The sequence below is a fragment of the Vidua macroura genome, chromosome 5 (assembly GCF_024509145.1).
Source record: "Vidua macroura isolate BioBank_ID:100142 chromosome 5, ASM2450914v1, whole genome shotgun sequence".
In the NCBI taxonomy this organism is placed as follows: domain Eukaryota; kingdom Metazoa; phylum Chordata; class Aves; order Passeriformes; family Viduidae; genus Vidua; species Vidua macroura.
Window position 1 is genome coordinate 19,986,344 of NC_071575.1, and position 20,405 is coordinate 20,006,748.

A 20,405-nucleotide genomic window follows, 5' to 3' on the forward strand; every position below is an offset into this window, starting at 1 on the left:
AAAAGCAGTTGTTTAAACAAAATGAATGGTAACAAATGCTAATTTAAATGTGGATGGTGTAAATGAACACTTAATGTGCAAAGTTAAAAAAGTGAAAAGCAAAATGCAGTGGATGTGATGGACTTATTCTTTTGGAGTCACCTTTAAGCATATGAAGAACTGAGATTAAAAAAAGGTGGTGTCTAGAGAAAAGGGGCAGTCCAGAAGGACATGACCCACTCTAGGTGAGAGTCTTGGACTTTTGTTCTTGCCTGGCCTGTGATGCCAAACACCTGAGAAAGGACGTCTTAGAGCCTATGCTCGAAGTGAGGGGTATGACCTAAATGCAGAATTATCAGTGATGAAGCGTGCTGTGTTTCAGTCCCTGACTGCAGAAACATGTCCGAATTGTTCACATGTCCTGAACCAGGGTCTGTGCAATTGTCTCCATCAGCATTCAGCAACCTCTCCACTAACCCCACTTCAAATGGGGACATGGCAGTGGGAGCACATCCTCTCCTGAGTCACTTTTCCTCTAGGCAGAGAGCTTGTGTTGGCTGCAATATTTCAAGTGCTAAGGTGAAAAAGAAAAAAACACTCTCACAGATCTTGCCTGAATAATCACAGGCAGTGAAGAAAACATTCACTATTGAATGTTACCTGCCTGCCTTGACTTTGGGAAATCCATCCCTACTAGAACTGGTATTATAGCCATAATATAGGTGTTTCCAGAATTTCCTCCCTCTGGGTGAAACCCCTGAGCAAGATGTGGAAAGGGAATGTGAATGCAAATGTAGAAATGGTTAGCGAGAGCCACAGGGGCTGTGAGGGGTCCCTGCCATCCCAGCTGAGGGTAGCAGAGGGATTACAGTGCTCTGCAGGTACCTTACCAGTCACAGTGGGTTTAGAAAGAGCAGCAAATGCAGGACAACCATTCCCTATAGCCCTCATCACAGCTCCCACTTTTTCCAGAGGGTACCTGAAGTGCACAGTCTCCTCACCCAAAAACCAGGTGAGAAAGCAGAACGGGCCAGATAAGGTCCTCCAGGTGAGGGTGGACGCTGCGTTTCACACAAAAACAGCTGCAGGGTTGTGAGCTTCCACTTTGGATCACAGAGAACGATTTTTGACTGAGATTTTTGTCTTTTTAGCACCTGCAAGAGAGTGTAAAGTATGCTGCAAATTAATTCTGGGTTTGCAGTAATAGTCAGGGCAGGGAATTCCTCTAAGTGACTTAACATTTTTATGGTTTCCTTACAGGTTTATGTAGCGTGGTTGGCCCATTTACCTCGCAGTACCTTACAGTGGCTCAAAAATTGTACCTTATACTGGCACACACTCACACCAGCTAAACGGAATAAAACACAGAAAAAGGAAACAAAACATTTAAGCGCCTCTATTGCTAGTTTTTGCCTTGGTACGTGCTTCGAGGCTGCCTGCTTCCCCGCTGGCGAGAGAGGGTGACGGTGCATCTGCAGCGGGAGAAGAAGAGGCTGCCGCCATTGTTTTAACTAAAAAAAAAAAGGCCCCGTTCGGGCGGGAAGGGGCAATACCGCCGCCATGGCGGGGATCTGCCCGGGCGGGATTCGCTTCCCTTCCCTTCGCTCCTCTCCCCGCTGCGCGGCCGTCCCGCGGGCCCGGGGCTCCGAGCGCCCCCGCCCCGCCCGCGGCGCGGCCCCTTTAAGGGCCTTTAACCACGGGGGGGGCGGGTCACGCGCGGCCGCGGCGGGAGGGGGCGCGCGGGCGTGCGCGAGCCGGCGGCGGCACGAGGAGGGCGGGGCCGCGGGCAGGGGGCGGGGCGGCGCGCGCGGGCGGGCGGGATTATTATGGGCTGTGGGCGCCGCCGCCGAGGGGGAGCAGCAAGATGGAGCTGTCTGCAGTGGGGGAGCGCGTCTTCGCCGCCGAGTCCATCATCAAGCGCCGCATCCGAAAGGTGAGGGGCCGCCCCTACTGGGGCTGCGGGACCCCCCCCCCCACCCCCCCTACCTCGGTCCTCGCTGCCGGGCCCCGGCCGCGCCGCTGGCCCGCCCGCCGGGCCCCCGCCTCACACACACACCCCCCCCCCCCCTTGCCTTCTCCCCCGTGTGTTGCAGGGGCGCATCGAGTACCTGGTGAAATGGAAAGGCTGGGCCATCAAGTGAGTGTATCCCGCCCGGGCTGCGGGGATGGGGGGCATGGGATCGGGCGGAGTGGGATGGAGGGGGAGGTATCTGTGTGTGCGGCTGCGGGGGGATTCGGGCGCTAACCGCTTCGCTTCGCTTGTCCCCTCCGCTGCTCTCGCCCCGGCAGGTACAGCACCTGGGAACCCGAGGAGAACATCCTGGACTCCCGCCTCATCGCCGCCTTCGAGCAGAAGTGAGTGTTCATCCCCCACCCTGGGCTGGCGGGACTGCAGCAGCAGGTTTGACTTTGGGTGGGCGAGCGGGAAACAGCGTCCAGACGTTCCTTTTCTTTTTTTTTTTTTTTTTTTCCACTTTTTTTTTTTTTTTTCCTTTTTTGCCTTTAACTTGTATGCTTCTGTTTTTCCCTTTGGGAAAAGTTTTAACTTCTTGAAAAATTTGATTCCCTAAAGGGAACGAGAACGTGAGCTGTATGGGCCCAAGAAGAGAGGACCTAAACCTAAAACTTTTCTGCTGAAGGTAACTCTTATTTAAATAACTTAGGCCTAGCAAAAAAAAAAAAATCTCTCAAACCTTGCTGGCGTGTGCCCTTGGAAGGACTGGACTTTCAAGTGACTTGTGCCTGATGCCTGGCTCTGGGAGCGCGGGGAAAACCCGACAGGAAAGGGGGGGTGGGCAGAGGCACAGAAGCGTGTGAGGGGAGAGCGCGTGTGCGTGCGACGGGTGCCTCAGTAGGACGGTCAGCACACGCAGATGTGCATGGTGAGCCTGCAGTCTCTTTTTCCAATATCCTCTCCTTCTCGTGGCCTTCTGTTGCCGCAGTGGAGAGCTAGCCAGTCTTGTTCCTCTTCCTTCAGCAGGCTGTTCCATCCGACCCGTGCCCTGCAACTTAGCAGCAAGCTGAGCGGTCAGGCAGCAGAGGTGGGAATCCCACTGCCACTTGTGCTCCTCTGATTGCATTTAAGGATGTAGGTGCTCCATGGGAGTTCAATGAAGGGTTCATGCTTTGATCTGTAAGCTGCAGGCTTGTTTTGCTTTTGCAGAGGGTGAGGGGTGGCTGGGAGGAGGAGGGGTGTTTCACCTCTGCATAGGATGGCAGCTGAAGTTTCCAGTTGCTTTCTGATAGACTCAGCATCTCTGCAAGATGTCGTAGCATCTCTGTTTGCTTGCAGAGAAGAGCAAGGAAGGTAGTCCCTAGTGCAGCCCTACTAGCTCTGTATTTTTGCCTTTTTTTTTTTTTAATTAAGAACTCTGGTAGCTGCATGACTGTTATGTGAATTCTGGAATTCGTTAGTTTACAGAAGAAATGCCGTGCTCTACTCCCCTCTTCCCTCCCCTTCCTCTCCAACTGTCAAAATCTCAGGCTTCAAATGAGCATAGAAAGAACACACCTTTGTACAGTTTAGAGAGATGAGCAAGTCTGGAGTTCCCCTGGTTTTATTCTGATAAGAAGCCCTGGAACAGCCAGTGTGGACCCTGTAGTAAGGCATCACTATCACCAAGTCATCCTGTGGCTTTGGGCAAGTCACTTAGGCTTTGTGCATGTTTCCCCATCTGTGAAACAGGTTAATGCTTCCCTTTGCCTGGCAGCAGTAGGAGCTTTACTCAAATCAGCACAGCACTTTTAACTGCATGAGCACCGGAAAGTACAGTGAGGGGTAGGGTGTCACCTCTTCTCTGCTTTGAGAGGGCATAATGAAGCACACAGAAGAAATGCAGGAACAGGCGTATTCTGATGCTCTGCGTGAAACCCAGGGGACCATGGTAATCCTTGGGAAGTCTTGCTGATGGAACTGTCCTCCCCGGTCGCCTGTTCTTCTGCTAACAGTGTTCTGTATCTGTAGCCTGAGAATTACAAACATATCTGATATGTGCTACCTCTTATGCTGTATTCAGGGAACATAGCCTAGTTGGCTTTCCTCTTTCTGGCACTCATGCACTAAATGTAACTCTTGTGTTTAAATTTCCAATAATTCAAAGGAACACTTGAAGGGAAAATCACCAGTTTGAAATAGTCTTCTGCCTGCATTAAAAAATACTGGTATTTGTAACACCTGACACTGTTCAGAGCTGTAGAGAGGTGACTATGCTATGTGTAATCAGATTATTTTATTTTTGTTTCTGAATGTGATATGGCCATATCTATTGCCATATCTTAAAAAAAAAAATTACTCATTCTCACTCATTTAAAAAACCAAAAGCAACCCCCGAACTCAAAACCCACTCATTGCTTCTCTTTTCCCCTTACCCTTTAAAACTCCCCTAAACTTAACGTGAATTATTCAGCAGCATCCTTTGAATCACATCCGTGACACGTTTCTGTGGCACATCTTTCTGCCAGCTTCTCAAATGGTAATGGAAACCTGTAGGTTTGCAGAGCTGGCTTGGTACTTTGTAGAAGATGACTCGTGATAGGGAGCAAGATCAGCCCTCCTGAAGGCTGGTGCCACATTGTGGGAGAGGCTGGCAGGGCAGAGCGCTACCACTGCTGCTTGGTTTCCACCTCTGGGAAACAGCTGGTGGAACTGTTAGTGCTCTGACTTGCTGTTCCTCTGTGACTTCGGATCCTACCCTAAAAATAACACCCCAGACCAGGCAGCAAGAAGTAACTCACTCTGAGCCAGCCCCATCTGAACTTGTTTGAGCTCTGTTCAGGCAAACCACAATCGACACAACTGCGGCTAGAGTTACAACAGAGACAGCGGGATGGTTTGGAACTCAGTTTTTCTGACCCCCTGAAGATGCACATTTGACCTCTCCAGCCCCACAGCACCGGTTCTGCTGTGAGAGGAGTGGGATTGGGTTCTGCCTCCTGCATTACTAACAGTATTTTCAGTTCTTTCAGCTGCAGAATCTCTTGCCAGTGAGAATTTCGGAAGCAGGGGAAGAAATCTGATTCTTGTATCCCAGAGGGAGTATATGGAGTTGGCAGTTAGAACAATATTCTTTTTGATCTGTTAACTGAACAGATTAGGCCTGCATGCAATGATGTTTAAGCAGAAATCTGGCCTAGGACTGCTTTGATAGAGTAGTCTGCCCTTGACTTGGTGGCTTGCTAGGATTTTTCATGTGTATCAGTGCTTAAACCTAGGCTTCTGAGTCTCTAGAATGGCATCAAAATAAGTGCCCTGATATGCCACTCAGTCCTTTGGCTTGTGTGGGTGTTTTAGCTTGCAGTTGAGACTAGGTTTATCCTGGGATTAGTTCTCAAAAGTTGCAGGTAGGCATCCAGGGGGATTTGCAGAAAGCATTCCAGCAGGTTAGTGGCCCACGCCTTTGGAAAAGCTTTGAAAAGTTGCATCTTTGACCACCTGCTGCCTTTGTAAGCCAGGCTTCTGTTTCTGAGAGCTGTCTAACACTTGCCCTTTCGATCAGACTGCAGAGGCACATCACAGTCCAGGCTTTGTAATGTCACTATCAAGATGGCCGGTGTTGAAAGCAACCCCTGCAAACTTCAACTGCAAAGTTTTGGGCAGGAAATGGGTCTTTATCCTTTGCGTGCCCAGGGCAAACTTTCCCACAGCTGGGCTCAGGCTTGGTAGGAGGCTGCTGGTGTGCTGCAGTCCTCTGCTGAGCGGATGGGAAACAAAGTTCTTAGTCTGAAATGGGCAGCACTGTATATAAGGCTCTTCAGGTGTCTGGCAGAAGTCATCCTTGAGGACAGGCCCTTCAGCATGGATGCTGGTGTGAGGTTAGAAAGAGACGTAGCACATGCTGTAGTGATCTTCCTCTTTTTCTCCTGCTTGATTTGCTCTTTTTATTTCACTTTTTTCTCTAGGCACTCCTCTGTGTGGAATGCAAACCTCACCACCTCATCTAATAAAGTCTAGCAAGTGCTATTCAGAGACAGAGCCCAGTCTGCAAGCTCAGTGGGTGGCTGGCAAAGCCCCCTAGTTGGGGTGGCCATAAATACTAAGGTGACAGGAGTGAAGAAGGTTAATGGGAAGGAAGAAGTAAGGGAGAACAAGGGTAAAGGGATTCTTAGTAGGGGAGTGGGGGAAGAAGGGGCTGAGCAGCATGGTGCTCTGTCCTTTTGCCCTCTCTTGAACTCCAAAGCTGGAATTGGGTTTCTTTTGATCTCCTCCCTGTTCGTAAATTATCCTGAGTAATTTGAAAACAGACTGTTCCCCTTTTGTAGCATTTTGTTCCCAATCCAGAGGGAAACTTTAGTTTATGGCAGTGTTGCTTGGGAGAACTGTGCTATGAACTGGCTTGTTTTTGCCTTGTCACTTGGAAGACTGCAGAAGAAAGAGGGTGATAAAAAGGCAGAATGGCAGCCAAAAAGGGGAAAGAAGAGCTCTTGCAAATGCTTTTGGGAGCAAAGACTGTGGGAATGCAGGTGGAGAATAAAAGACAAAGCAGAGCCAGTAATTTATGAGAGAGTAGCGCTACTATGGTGCAGCGATACTACTGGAATTGGTGAGATTTTGAAATAATTCACTAGAAATCCATTGCTTTACAAGGTCTTTGGTTTGGTTTTTTCTTCCAAATCATAGAGATTTTGATACAAATCAGGTAAGAGAGGCCTTTCTAAGCACGTGTCTGTGTACGTGCTTGTGTGCCTCAGTGCGTTAAGGGAATGAATGAACAAATATGCTTGCTGGGCCTCGAGGGACACTTATTCAGAAATAGTAGGGAATGGGGGAGATACACTAGTTCCCAGGGGCAGTGAGGGAAAGCTGTACAAGATAAATAAAGGTGATACGTATCCCAGACGGGAAGAGGGGGAAGGGAAGCAATCCCAGCAATTGGCTTGCTCTCATGACAGAGCACTGCAGCAAGCTTCCAGAAACTGCATCCTGATGTAGGCTGAGCTGTAAGCAGAGAGTGAATTACTTCATATACATGTTGAGTACCTCTTCAGCAGTGAGCACATCCTGCTGGTGAAAGCAGCAAAACCTAGAGAGGTAGTTTCCGTGTGGAACGCTTGTGAGCCAAGGAGCAAACTGTGGTGACACAGTTGAGAGGATACAGTGGGTTTGTTTTTCAAAGACCTTATCCTCATATGGCTTGTGAATGTGATCGAGGAATGGATCCAGAGCAGGAAGAAGTGCATTTCCAACAGATGAAACTGAATGTTGAGTCTTCTCCAAACCAAAGGTAGCCAGTTACTTAATCTAAAGTTGGAAACAGGGGAAGGAGTGCCTCTGTGCTGTCCTCTGCAGTGAAGGGATGAGTTCATGTAGGTGATGCCTGAATAAACCTGATCCTGTGGTAGGAATACTGAGCTTCCCAAGTGAGAAAGCTCTGGGGGCTGGTCTTAGATAAAGCATCTGATACGATTTTTCTTGAAACCTTACCTGGAAAAACAATCTCAAGGTAAGCTGAATATTTGCATAATGGTCTTTGGAACTTGCATTGAAGCTGGTCACTGGGGATAGCAGTGTAGCAGCAGGGGAGGACTGTTGGGCCATAAATTACCCTCTCTCTTAATAATCTGACTGAAGTATCAATGCTGTGTGTAGACTACCTAGACACTACTGAAGCTGGAATTTGATAAAGGCAGATAGCTGAAACATGAGTTAGAAACAGCTTCAGCCTTGGAGAAAGTGCCCCAGAAGTAACTGGAAACGCAGACTCATGGCACATAAATGAGACCTACTGGTTCTGGCACACTGGAAAAGTCCAGGCCATGTACCAGGGCTCTGCAGTAGCTGCTGGGCAAGCTCAAAACCAAGACAGGTCTCTCTGTGAAAGCAGGACAGGAGCTGATTAATGTGTACAGGAAGAGAAAGTAAAAGCAACGGGGCTGTGGAAGTGGCCAGGTAGTAACCATCCCAGCATTATCACTGTGTTTAATGCGGCTGATGGGAAGCTTTGCTCAGGAATTTTTGGGGTGTATAAGGAAACTGAGGGTGTTTGTGACTGCTTCCCCCACACTTCTGGGAAGCTGCCTTTGTCTTCTGCTGCTGGGTGGTGGAGGCAGTGCTGGTGGAAGGTGGCAATTAGATTTGACTTGGAGCAGAGTGGCACAGAGGGGGCAGAACTCCTCACTCAAAGGCGCGATTACAGGATAGGCAATTAATTTGAAAGATGTGCAATGCTGGCAACGGGAGAGGCCCTGAAGGATACCTGTGTCCATCCACTGAAGCTGTAGAAGGATTTTCAGTGATGCATCTGTCTGTAACCTTTGCCTGCCTTCCCTGTCCTGTATTTTGGAATGGGATGTTGTGTTGAATTTTGCTCTTGGCTCACCAGTGGTAAATTGGTAAGAAACCCAAAGCACAAGAGCAGCAATGCTGGAAGGGCTGGTTGTGATGTGGAGCAGGATGAAAGGAAACGAAATTGTTAATTCGGGCTGTGCTGGTATGTCAGCAAACTTTAGCTTGTCCTTGTGTCATCTGCCATCTGCTTCAGAGGGACCTGTGAAGAGATGGAGTAAGCACAGCACAAATGTGCATTTGCCTGTCAACTCCTGACCAGGTCTGCAGTGTCCCCAAGTTGTATATTGATGAGATGGGAGAGGGAGAGTTGATGTGTGCTGCAGGAAGTTTATCTGGTGCTGGTGCTGTGCTCAGGCCTGTACTATGCGTGTGACAGGAACTGTGTCTTATTTTCTCAACAGTTTGGGGCATGGAGTAACGCATGAGGCTGAGCAAAGAGAAACTAGACGGACATTGGGATGCTTTCTGCTACAGCAGAAAAAGTGTTGGGGTTTGTGTGTCCTGGGAACACTTCCCTTTAGCTAGGTGGAAACAGCCCTGTTTGTTAATGTGCAGAGTGTTTGTGCCTGCCTCAGGGTTGTGCTAACTTATGTCTGTTTCTTTGTCAGTTGGCTAACACAGAGTCTAGATCCGTAGTCAGGATGAGCCTTCAGTTTGTGTTTTCTTGTACAGTCAGAGAAGGAGGCCTCATTTTTGCAGTCCTTTTACAGCCAAAATACAAGTAGTACAGAAAGCTGTGATCATCCAGTGTTAGTCAAGAGAGGAACAAAATGTCTTCACGTCTCCGTTGTCTGCTCATTCAGGATCTTCTGTGGTTCCCATGGGTATCTCTGTGGGAGAAGAGGGGCTCTGGCTAACAGCAAAGCTCTGGAGCTGTAGGGCTAGGACTTTGAGCTTTTTGTGCAGGGCCTGGCTGGGCCCCTCGCTTAGATCTGTTAGATCCCTGCCTTTACAGGCACTTTTTTTTTCCCCAGGCATTTCTCTGGTAGGAGGCACAGCCTGCAGGGTGACAAAGGAGATGGAGTTGAGTGCTAAGCTCTTAGCTGGCAAGAAGCCATCCTGATCTTGGCGTGTGCAAGGGGCAACGGGATGGAAAAGTTGGGGAGGAAAAGCAGCTGTTGTGTTCTAGCGCTGCAGTTCTTTCTGTGCCCACGAGGTGGGGGAAGCTGCTCGCGGGATGGGCAGTCACAGGGTGGGGGCTCACCTGTCCCCTCCAGGCCTGCATGACTTCTACCTGTCACCACTGCTCAGAGCGAATATGGAAGGGGGTTGGCTTGGGCAAGTACTGGGGTGCAGGTGGAAGGATGAGCTATACAAGCAACAGTGCTCTGATGAGATGTGATTTAAGAATAGACTCATGCCCATGCCCACAGGTCATACAGCACCAGCTTACCAATGAAACTGTTATTCCTGCTGACAGAAAATGTTCCTGTCCCTGGTGCATGAACCAGGGCAGTTTTTGGCACCAGAAGAGCTTAAAAATATTGTTCCCCTGGCCTGGCTCTTGAGGAGGGCTGGCACAGAGCAGTTGAACAGGTGCTATTCCTGCTCTGGTCCAGTGCTACGTTTCAAACAAGTGTGGTGCACAAAAGGACAAGTCAATCTCTTCTTTGAAGGTGCAGTTAAATTTTACTTGAATTTACTGGCCTCAACTCTGGCTTTAAACACTGGAACTTGCTCCCACAGCAGAGTAAGAATGAATGACTTGCATGTGACCCTATTAAAAAATCAGATCTCTAAATTTCTTGTGTTAACGAAGACAGCTCCATCAGACCATTCTCACCAGCTTCCATCTGTGTTCCTCAAGACCCCCTTCTACCACGCTTTTCAGAGGCATTACCCTGCCTCTTCCCTCTTAACTTGTGTTCCATTTGTAGAGAACCTGGTACAATCCCTTTGTAAGTTTGGTGCTGTCTCAGCACTGACAGCCCCAAGTGCCTAGGATGATGCTGGCTTCTTTGGCTGACAGTGGAGGGTTGTGCACTTTGACTGATGACGACCAAGGGGAGCTTTGGAGACCATTAACTCTAACCCTGAAACATGCCTGGGAAGTCGCAGTTTGTCCCTGGGGAAAGCATGTGTCAACAGAGGTACAGCCTAGGGAGACATTAGCTGCCCAAAAATGATACAGACAGTGTCCTTTGCCTGTCTGGGGGTTGTGCTGGAGCTATCAATCGTTTGTAGGTGTGTACCTGTGCTTGTCATTGATGTTGGGTATAAATGTGTCATGGTGCTGCTGGTGAGTGCTTGGCCTGAAGTGAGCAGTGCCCGATTTGAGATCTGGCTGCACCTAGGCTGCCTCTCTGACCCTGTTTGTTTTCTTTCTCCCCACCACCGCAGGCTCGGGCCCAAGCGGAGGCCCTCCACATTGGGGATGTACACTTTTCTGTCAAGCCTGGTTCCAGTACCTCCTCTCCCAAACTCCACTCTAGCGCTGCGGTGCACCGGCTCAAGAAAGACATCCGGCGATGCCACCGCATGTCCCGGCGCCCCCTGCCCCGTCCAGATCCCCAGAATGGCGGGAGCGTGGGTGGCGGGGCTGGCATTCGTCCTCCTGTCTCACCCTTCTCGGAGACCGTCCGTATCATCAACCGTAAGGTGAAACCCCGTGAGCCCAAACGCAGCCGCATCATCCTCAACCTCAAAGTCATTGACAAAGGTGGGAAGCCAGCCAATGGGGCCGGGGGCCTGGCTCGGCCCAAGATCCCGTCCCGAAACCGTGTCATTGGCAAGAGCAAAAAGTTCAGCGAGAGCGTCCTCCGCACTCAGATCCGCCACATGAAGTTTGGCACCTTTTCGCTCTACAATAAGCAGTCTGCTGCACCTACCCCCTCTCCAGAGGGCAAGGGGGAGGCTGAAGGCTCCCAGGCAGCCTCCTGTGGGCTCATTATGGGCTCCGCCCCCTATGATGCCCCCAGCTCCAGCTCTTCTGGCTGTCCATCACCTGCTCCCCACTCCTCCTCCGACCCAGATGATTCCCCTCCAAAGCTGCTCCCTGAGACCCTCAGCCCAGCCATCCCCGACTGGCGTGAGTCAGAGGTCCTCGACCTCTCAATCCCACCTGAGTCAGCTGCCACCAGCAAGCGTTCTCCCTCGGGAGGGTGCAGTGGCGGGCAGACACCCTCCTTGTCCCTCTCCTCTTCTGACCCGGAGCAGGAGGCTGGCGACTGGCGTCCTGAGATGTCCCCTTGCTCTAATGTGGTGGTCACAGATGTCACCAGCAACCTCCTCACTGTAACCATCAAGGAGTTCTGCAATGCAGAGGATTTTGAGAAGGTGGCGGCTGGCAGTGGTGGAGGAGCCAGCAAGTGAGCAACCAGGTCCCCTCACTCCAGTGGTGTGGGGGGAGCTCTACCTGAGAGAAGTCGTGGTGCGAATGGCTGTCCTTAGTTCTCTCCTTCTCCCCTTGGCTGTCCCTCTACCCTCACTGCCACCCTTCCTCCTCCTTTCCTCCTGCCCAATTCCTCTTGCCTGGAGGCTGGAGTGTGTCAGTGGGGGTGTGGGACCACCCACTGTCCTTAGGTGTTCGTACCGCCAGGAGGAGGCAGGGAGGGTTGTGGTGGGGCTGGGGAGTGGTTGTTTGTCCTTGAATGTGGTGTTGTCCAACGGGCGGTGGAGCCTTTGGGGCTGAGGGATGAGTGAGCATGTGTCTGTGTGCCTGTGCAGGTGGTGAGGAAGGTGCTGCTCTTCCTCATTCCCTTCTATCTTTGACAAAAACTGAAGAGGAGCTCCAAACCCGTGAGGAGAGGATGTAAGAGGGTTGGAGCCCTTGCCCATGGTCCTCCAGACCTTCTCCCACAATGTGCATGCAGACTCTTCCATTCTTGTTTCCCCCTTGCCATGACTACCATCCTGCCATCCTTCCCCTCTTGGCCTGAGGCCTGGATCTGCCCTCTCCTCTACTGTCCTTGTGGCAGTTGCTGATCCAGATGCCCTCAGAGTGAGGGGGAGAAGGACAGGTGAAATGTCATGCCTGGAAGGTGCTTGAGACAAAGCTGGGGTGGTGGGGGGGTGCCCCATGCAGCCTATGCCTCATATTGGCTTCCCCTTTCCTTTGACTATTGGTGCTACCTTGGCAGTTGTATGGGTGCTTTCAGGTGCCCTGATCCCTCCTCTTCTGCATCTTCCAACCTGTTCAGCTCCTCAGGAGAAAGGGAAGAAAAGAGGAGTCTGCTTCCAGCCCATATCTTCCTCCTGATGTTCATCACTTGCACTTGTTTGGGAGAGAGGGACATGAAATGCCTTTCTCTGGTCTTTCCGTGGCAGAAGCAGGAGTGGGAGATCTTTCAGTCTGTGGGAAGATAATGCCAACAGCGTGACGCTGCCCCAGCCGCGTGAGGCTGCTCTCCCACCTTGTGCGTAAGCTTCCCCCGGCCCTCTTTGCTTCCTCTTGCTCCTTCCAAAGGAAGGAGGGGTGGATGCTAAGGCAGGTTGTTTGTTCTTCCTGCTCGCTTTTGCCCCTCCTGCTCTCCCCTCCTTCTGGTGGGTGGCATGGAAGAGGTTTCCCCTCTGTCTTTTTAGCATCTGAAACAGCCCTTACAACTGTCAACCAAAGGTGCTCATAAGAAATACCTGTCTCTCTCACATCGTGTGCATGTGCGCTGGATCTCGTCCCCTAAAGCTCCTGTGAGCTGATCTAGAAATTCCTTCTCTTCACCCCTAGCAAGTAGGAGGGAGGAAGACCACAGCTTGCTGTTTATTCCACAGCTCCCTCTTTCCCTGACCAGCTTTGTTCACATCCAAAATAAGCTCTATTTTTTGCCTGCCATTTCTGGCTTGCTCTGTTTCTGTGTGGGTCCTAAGCTTCAGGGTGAAAAGCCGTTCCTTTGCTCTCCTTTCTTCCTCTACTTGCACAGGACTGAGCCTGTAGAGGCAAGGAAAAGAGGTGCTGATGAACCGGTGGGATAGCCTCACCCTCACAGTCCTGTCCCTGGATGGGGCAGAGGGATGTCACTTCTACATTACATGCTGCAGAGGTGAAAAGGGTGGAAAAAATTCCTCATGCCAGGGCTCATTTACTTATAAGCCTGCCCTGGGCAGGTGAACACAAGTGGAATTGGCCCCTCTGGTGCTTTCACACAAGGATGTTCAGGAGCTGCTGGCTCTGAGGAGTGCTCTCCTGCAGTAGTGATTTTGTGGTTGTAGTGATCTGAGCATAGAAGGAAGGCAATTTGTGGGAGGGAAGTAATATTTGTCTGCCCAAGGAACATTGTCAGGGTGGTAGAGGGATAGACCAGCTTCTGACCTTAATTAGGGCTTTTGTGCCCAGAGTGTGTCCGTTCCCTGCCTCCAGCGCCTGGGTTGGTGTAATAAAATCTTTGCTGCCCTCCCCACAAACCTTGCCTTGGCAGTGGGTGGCATTCCAAGCTGTGGGAAACGGTGAATTCACACCAGTTGTGGTTAGGTGTCTGTGCAGACAGTCTGAGGGGGATTACAGGTGCTGTTAGCATCACCCTTCATACACCTCTTTCTTTTTCTTTCCTTGGTTAAAGAGCTTACTGGACTCTTCGGGGATGTGCTTTCATTCACAGCTGAAGCTAGGGGCAGGGAGAAAGAGACTTCCCTGATCCATTCACCAAGCTAAGGCTTTCTATAACTTGTTGGACTTGTGTGCGTGTCTGTGTTAATACCTGCTTGTACTTTTTATGGGTGTTGGTTTTTTTTTTTTTTCTTTTTTAATTTGGGTTTTCTTTTGCGCATCTTTCCTGTGCCTGGCACACCCAGGGAACCCTTATGTTAGCATAGCCTATCCATTTGACTGCAGCTTCAAAGATGAGCAGTTTGTAGGCATAGGGAAAAGCTCTTTCTTAGGAAAATAGCAAGGAGAGTCTTCTTTTTTTCCTCCCCCTTCTGAATAAGAACTAATCTGTGGCTGTGAGATAAGAAGAGCTGCTTTATGGGGTGAATGCAAACCAGCCAGTCACTTTAGGTTGTTAAGTTACTGTTTGGTGTGTATGTGGTGATGTGTTTTGTTTTGTGGTATCAAGGTTCTGAAAAAAGTGTTGAAGCGTTTAAGTGGGAGATAAAAGGGAACTTTAATAGGAAATTCTTGATGTGTTTTGGCCAAGATGTGTTGCTTGGCAGAATTCTTTTCCCCAGTGTCTCTTGTATGGTGTTCTTTGGGGGCAAGGGGCAGGAATTGTTTAATTGAAGGGGTTTTGCCTTTCTCCAGAGTGGCAAGCAAGGGAACTGTCTGTGAAGAGAAAAACAGTGGGTCATTGTAGGGATGCTCCGCAAGGACCTCCTTCCTGCGGTGAGGAGATGAGGGGACTTGTTGCAGCAGAGAAACTCGTGTGGTAGATCCTCTTTGTGGAGGAAGAAAGGAATATGATCCGGCTTGCAGACACAGCTCACCTGCTTGTGTGACAAATCCCTCCCTGGGTGGGTCACCAGGTGGGAACCAAACCCTGAACCTCTGGATCCGAAATGAGGATCCCATGCTGGTTTGAGTTAGAGGTTTGCTAACTTGAATGCAGCAGTCACCTCAAGTTCCCTCAGGTGGACAAGACACTTGAGGCTGACTAACCTGCCTTCGTATTCACGTTGGCTGTGCTCCTCCTTCTGAATTTTTGCCCTTGCTCCTTAATGGAGATAGGAAAGAAGATTCATCCATGCCTTTTAGAATGGGCATGGAATTGAGGGAGGAGTTTATTTGAAAGTATCCCTTTCCTTTCCCCATAACCCTTAGAAAAAAAAAATTCAACAAAAACAGGGAAATATTCTCTGTGTCTGTGCCATGTTTGTTCTCGTTGTCATGTTTTTAGAGGAGATTTTATGATGGAGTGGAAAAAGTGAAATGATTAGTTTTGCATAAAAAAAAGAAAAGTTTTAAAAAAAATTTCTACAGGGAGAGAGCGAGAGAGAGTTTAAAAATGAATAATAAATGCAGTGATTGCACAAACTGTAGTGGTATTAGATGGTCCTTAGAGAAAAGAGTATTTTGTAGTATCGAAGCATGTGTGTCTGGGATGGTGTTTGGCTTGCTTGAACTGGAGGGAAAGGCATTCTAGGACTAAGCAGCGATTTCTGAGCTGAAAAGGCAAGTTGCATGTTGGAGGAACCCTGTCTACGAAACTTTCCCGTCCTTGCCTCCCAAGTGTTGGAGTGAGTTCCCTTCCCTCCCATACCTCTCCTGTGAGCTTAAGATGGAGTCTCCAAGTGGTTTTCTGGCTGAGCAGCCCTCAGAGATGGCCGGCCGTGTTCTGACAGAATGTGGATCAGGCCATCAACATGGAAACAGTTGACTTACTTTGCATGCACAGCAAGCTGCTAATGTTTGGGGTTGGCATGTACCTTTCCTGCCAAGTTGCTGTCTCTTTTCCATCCCCTATATCCAAGCAGAATTAATCATGGTGGGCTTATTTCCTGGGAAGCAGATATGCCTCTCCTCTGTAAGGTGTCTTAAACTTCTTCCAACACCAAGTGGGGGGTGACATTTTTCTGTATGGAATTCACCACATCAGGACAGAAAACTGAATCCCATTGGTGTGTATTCCAGCACCTCTTCTCCAACAGTGGCCAGATCTCTAGAGGCAGATGAGAGCGCTGCCTTGTGTGCTCTGATTGTGTTGCTGAGGGACATGGACCCTCTTCTTGAGGCCAGCAAATGCTGGAAGTTTTTAGGGTGGAGAGGGGAGAGGAACACTCTGACAGGACTGTGCTCAAGTAAGGCAGCCTTCTTCTCCAGCTTCCTTTGGGGTGGTGGGGAAGAGTTGCCTGAATGTTCCTTCAGAGCGAGGAAGCAGCTCTTGTGTGCTGGCTTCCCTGTCCACGATGTCTCTGGTGTTCTTCTGGTGTGTGGGAGTGACTGCAGGGAAGAGGGAAACCACCAGATGTTGGTATCTGAACAGAAGATGGTAGGCAGAGACGCTTGAACAGCTTTTCTTGTCTGGACTTCTCTGGTGCCCTTTGCAGTGGCTTTGTAGTGGCAGATGACTGATGTCTTGATGCTTCCCATAGCCTGGGCTGCACTTGGGAACTTCTCTCTCCGCCTATCAAACTGTCAGTGCTTCCCATGGCTTTCAACTTGGAACAAAAACCTCCTCTCTCAGGCTCTCTTCTCAATGAGCAGCGTGGGACAGGAGGAGCATGAAGCTAATGAGATACAAGCTCCTTTGGGGATGAAAAACAGAAATAGTGTGGTGAGCAGGCCCAGCTGTGGTGAGCCACTGCTTAAATTCTGTTTTCAAAAGAGAATGGGAGCATTTCTCTCTGTCTCCCCTTACTGAAGTTCCCAGGGAGATTTTGTGAAATAAACAAATTTAAAAAAAAGGGGAAAAAAAAAAAAAAAAAGAAAAAAATAACAACCACAATCATGCTTTTTACCAGGTAGGAGCTGTCTCTGAGCTGAGTCTTCCTAGGGATATCACTCCCTTCTCCAGCCCCTCTGTGTAGAGGAGGCTTCAGCAGCTCCCAGTGTTTGGGGAGTATCACCTTCCTGGGCACTTCCTGGCAGAAAGAGGTTGCCATGCTTGAAAGATGGTGTCCCAAGTTCTCTGTACTTCTGCCCACCCCAGACCATGGCATTAGTGGGGCTGCTCAGGAGCAGGTCCTTCTTCCCAGGGAGGTGTAACAAACCTGGAGTGCGTGTTTGGCTAAGTGCTTATTTTCCCTTTTGCTTCCTTCCCCACCTTCTGACAAGACTTTTTCCTCCTTGCCTGGCACATCCTTTTACTCCAATGTCGCTTGCTTTTGCTGCATTTTTCAATTGCCCAATAATCACGCAAGAGCTGGGATCTTATTTACTTCTTATATATAAATATATGACTATAAAAAGCCTCCTTCTCCCCCTTTCTCCCCATCTCACCCACCACCCCATGCACAGCCTCCCTGATCTCTGCTCTGAAGGCGATCTGCTGTAGAGGGTTAATTTGGGGTCGGGAATTTGGTGCCTCCTAAGTTCTGTTCCTTCTTGGCTTGCCATGGTTTTTCTGCCAGCTGTGTCACTGCCCTGTGCCTCTGTCTCCCTCATGCAAGGGGGATGGGGGTGGAGGAGACCATCCTGCTGAGGGTGCTGGCAGCCCAACTCTCGAGGCGTTTGCACAGAGATGGAGTGCTCAGTGTTGCTTCAGAAATCCCCTGCTCCCTGTCTGTGCTTCCTTCCCCAGGCAATTCCAGGAAGTATCTTCATTTCACCAATGCTCTGAGGTTGAGAAAATAAGTGTCTTTATTTTCTTTTAACTTCTATTTTTGAGATCCTTCCCCAGAGTGCAATCTGTGTGGTTTCTTTTTGGGGGTATAGATGGCAGGAGATGTTGGAGTCTGTCTCCATCCTCACCTTTGCCTTTCCGTCCTCTGCTCCTCTCACATTTTGCCATTGCCCCGTGTCAGACTGATGTGGTCGGAGGTATTTGCACCCTTTTCTGTGCAGGGTCAGTCTTGGCACCAGGAGCTTCTCCTGTGTTCTGTGTGGTGATTCTGAGGTGCCCTGTGTCCCACCTGCCTCATGTGTAAGCATGCAGCAGGGCCCTGAGTTCTTCTTTATTCCCTTCTGTAAATTTCTCCTTCCAGGAGTGAAGGGAGATAGAGTCCTGTGGTGGTTGGCTGCCTCTGGCAGCTCTTCTGTCCATTCCAGCTTCTCTGTGGTAGGAAACAATGACTCCAGGGCCATCCACAAGCACAGTCCTTGGGGTGAGGGTCGTTCCAGCCCAGCTGAGCTCTGTGCTTTGAGCCCACACCCTCCAGGCACTGGCAGATGGCACTGGGATGGAGGAGCGGGATGCCCTCTGTGCCCCTGGGCTGGGTGGGCAGCAAGCAGCGTGCGTGACACAGGGAAGAAGTAAGGTGACAGAACTGCAGCAAGATGCAATCAGAGTGGTGCCAGCTTCTGCAATGGTTCAGAAAATGTGTCTGCTGGGAGGAAAGGGGCATGGTGGGGCATGCAGGCAAAGTGTTAATTCCCATTGCAAGGCCCTCGTTCTTTACTTCATTCCTTGTTCAGCTGAGCACTTGGAGCTCACATTAAACCTCTGGAACACAGCTGGGTGGGTCAAAGCACTTCGTGGGGCTTCAGGGCCTCGTAGGACTAATGGGGCTTTCCCATGCACCCAAACAGCCCCCCAGCTGGTCCCTGCTCTCTAGGGATATGAGGGTTTTCCTCTGGGCAGAGCAGCAGGTAGGTGCTCTTGCACAGGTAGGTTGCTCTTCAGCTGCCCTGGAGGGAGCCTGCTGCTTCCAGCCTCCAGCTGCAAAGCAGGGGCAGAATCTTAGGTCAAGTTCTCAAACAGAACAAAAAAATTAATCGTTGTGATGACTTTTTTTAGAAAAGAGTTGTCATGCCTGCACCTCCCCCAAGCAAATCAACTCAGTGTGCTGTCCTCCTTCCTCTTCTCCCCTGTGCCATTAAGCCTTGTACACTCCCTAAGAATAGAGGAGACTCTCTGCTTTGGGATTTTTTTTTTCCCCCCGTTTGTTTTCTTTTTGCATAGAAAGTTGTCTGCTGGTGGTGGAGGACAGGGGCCTGCTTCATCTGTTCCTTCCTTTCACCTTCCCCTGTGCCAAGCTTAGGCTCAAATGCTGCAGATTCCTGCAAACACTGAACTTGGAGCAGGCGAGTGACCCCACTGCGTTCTGTGGTACTTGGGTGCTTCAGATTCTGCCTGTGCTTGAGCTTCGGCAGCATCAGAGCCTTTCCTTCCTCTTGGAGAAGGTCACCCCTAACTCCAAGAGCTGATAGTTCTGGTGCAACCCATCTGTCTCTTCATTTCCCCTCACTTGGCATACAGAGTGAAGGTGGTAATTTTTTTTTTTTTAATTTAAAATAAACCTAAATATGTATCTTGTAATTTTTTTATTTTGAAAAAAAATGCATTTAAGGATTGTGCACGGATGAATTGTATATCTATATATTATTTTTTTGTCTTGCAATTTTCATTTTAAATATAGTGTTTGTTCAGTTTTGTTTTGTTTTTTTTAATCCAGTTCCCAGCTGGCTAAACTCTGTCTAGAGTGGATGGGTAGGAGGAGAGCCACTGGAAGGGTGATTGAATCACTCCTTCCCTTGGTGCTTCCTACAAGAAACTGGTTTGCTCCAGGTTTGGGGGTGGGGGTTGTGCTAATTACTCTTGTATTCTTGTACATTTTGTTCTTTCTGCTGCTCTTGAATATTGTATCGATGCCAGAAATGGGGAGTTAAAAATTAAAACAAAAAATTAACCCCAATAAATTGTTACATTCCAAAACCTCTTGTTTTCCTTGGGTGGGCTGTGACTTGTGGAGCTTGGGAGGAGGGCTATGGAAATGCCTGCCCTGAGCCAGCACAGATCATCTCTGCAGTCAAACACAAGCACCTGCACCCTTCTTGGGCACCATGGATCAACCCTGGTTTGGTCTTTGGACCTTTCTGGACATAGAGAAGCTCTGAAAAAAGACAAAGGAGTATTCTGGAATTTTAAGGGAAGAGGGAGCATTTGGGAAGGCCAAGCTGTAGCAAGTGGAACCTGAACACCCTCTTCCCAAGTGCTTTGGAGAATCTCCCACATGCTTTTCTTTTAATAATGAAATTAGATCAGGGTACAACCTAGCACTTGGTGGCTGAAAAATGCTTTAGGCTTTTCCCAACTCCAGAACACGTGCTTAAGTGTACTTTCTGACAAGCTGATCTAAGAAGTACGGTGAAAAAATCTCCCTGTGTGTACTTGAAGCCCCAGATTCACTGCATCCCTCTCCAGCCTGTAGCAGCTGCATAAAAAGGCTCAGCTAAACTTCTAGGTGGGAGGTGCTGATGGTGGGAGATGTGGTGGGGCAAGTGAGTTGGTTTTGGACAGAGATTCCCTTTGGGCAGGCAGGAGAGAAGAGCAGGAAGGCAACACTTCTGGGTACTGGGAAAGGGCAGTGTCTGGGCACAGCTCCAACCAAAACACCCTCAGGGCTGCCCTTCAGGAGGGTGTGATGAGGTCTCACCTGGGCTGGGCGTTCCTTGGAGAGTTGCTGCCTTGAGGTACTTCTGCAGCGTCTGAGTTGTAGAAAGCCACAGCAGGGCCTGCTCCAGTGGTGGCATGGCAGGCACCAAGGAATGCTGCCCACCAAAGCCAAGCACAGTCCAGGTGTCATTTGTGTGCCATCAGGCTCACCTTGCCTCTTCTGCATAAAACACTCACAAAGCCGGCACTCCCTTGCCCTTGCACCCTTGTTTAGTTCAGAA

General features: G+C 49.6%; 1 protein-coding gene across 2 annotated transcripts; it reads left to right on the top strand.

Moving 5' to 3' along the window:
* The first annotated feature begins 1,801 nt into the window (after positions 1 to 1,801).
* Positions 1,802 to 19,443, top strand: CBX6 (chromobox 6). 2 transcript variants are annotated; one of them, XM_053978684.1, is made up of 5 exons: positions 1,802 to 1,912; positions 2,073 to 2,116; positions 2,269 to 2,334; positions 2,552 to 2,618; positions 10,604 to 19,443. In XM_053978684.1, exons 1-5 carry the CDS (start codon positions 1,844 to 1,846, stop codon positions 11,573 to 11,575), a joined length of 1,218 nt encoding a protein of 405 aa, XP_053834659.1. In that variant the 5' UTR covers positions 1,802 to 1,843; the 3' UTR covers positions 11,576 to 19,443. The 2 variants fall into 2 exon arrangements, with proteins under 2 accessions (XP_053834659.1, XP_053834660.1); XM_053978685.1 differs by having other exon boundaries at positions 10,658 to 19,443.
* The last annotated feature ends 962 nt before the right edge of the window (positions 19,444 to 20,405 follow it).

What these genes read in the sequence shown, in the direction of transcription:
- CBX6 (XM_053978684.1), top strand. Translation starts at nt 1,844, where the DNA reads ATGGAGCTGTCTGCAGTGGGGGAGCGCGTCTTCGCCGCCGAGTCCATC. An exon ending in TCAAGCGCCGCATCCGAAAG is followed by an intron (nt 1,913 to 2,072) that starts GTGAGGGGCCGC and finishes CGTGTGTTGCAG; the next exon opens with GGGCGCATCGAGTACCTGGT. An exon ending in CTAAAACTTTTCTGCTGAAG is followed by an intron (nt 2,619 to 10,603) that starts GTAACTCTTATT and finishes CCACCACCGCAG; the next exon opens with GCTCGGGCCCAAGCGGAGGC.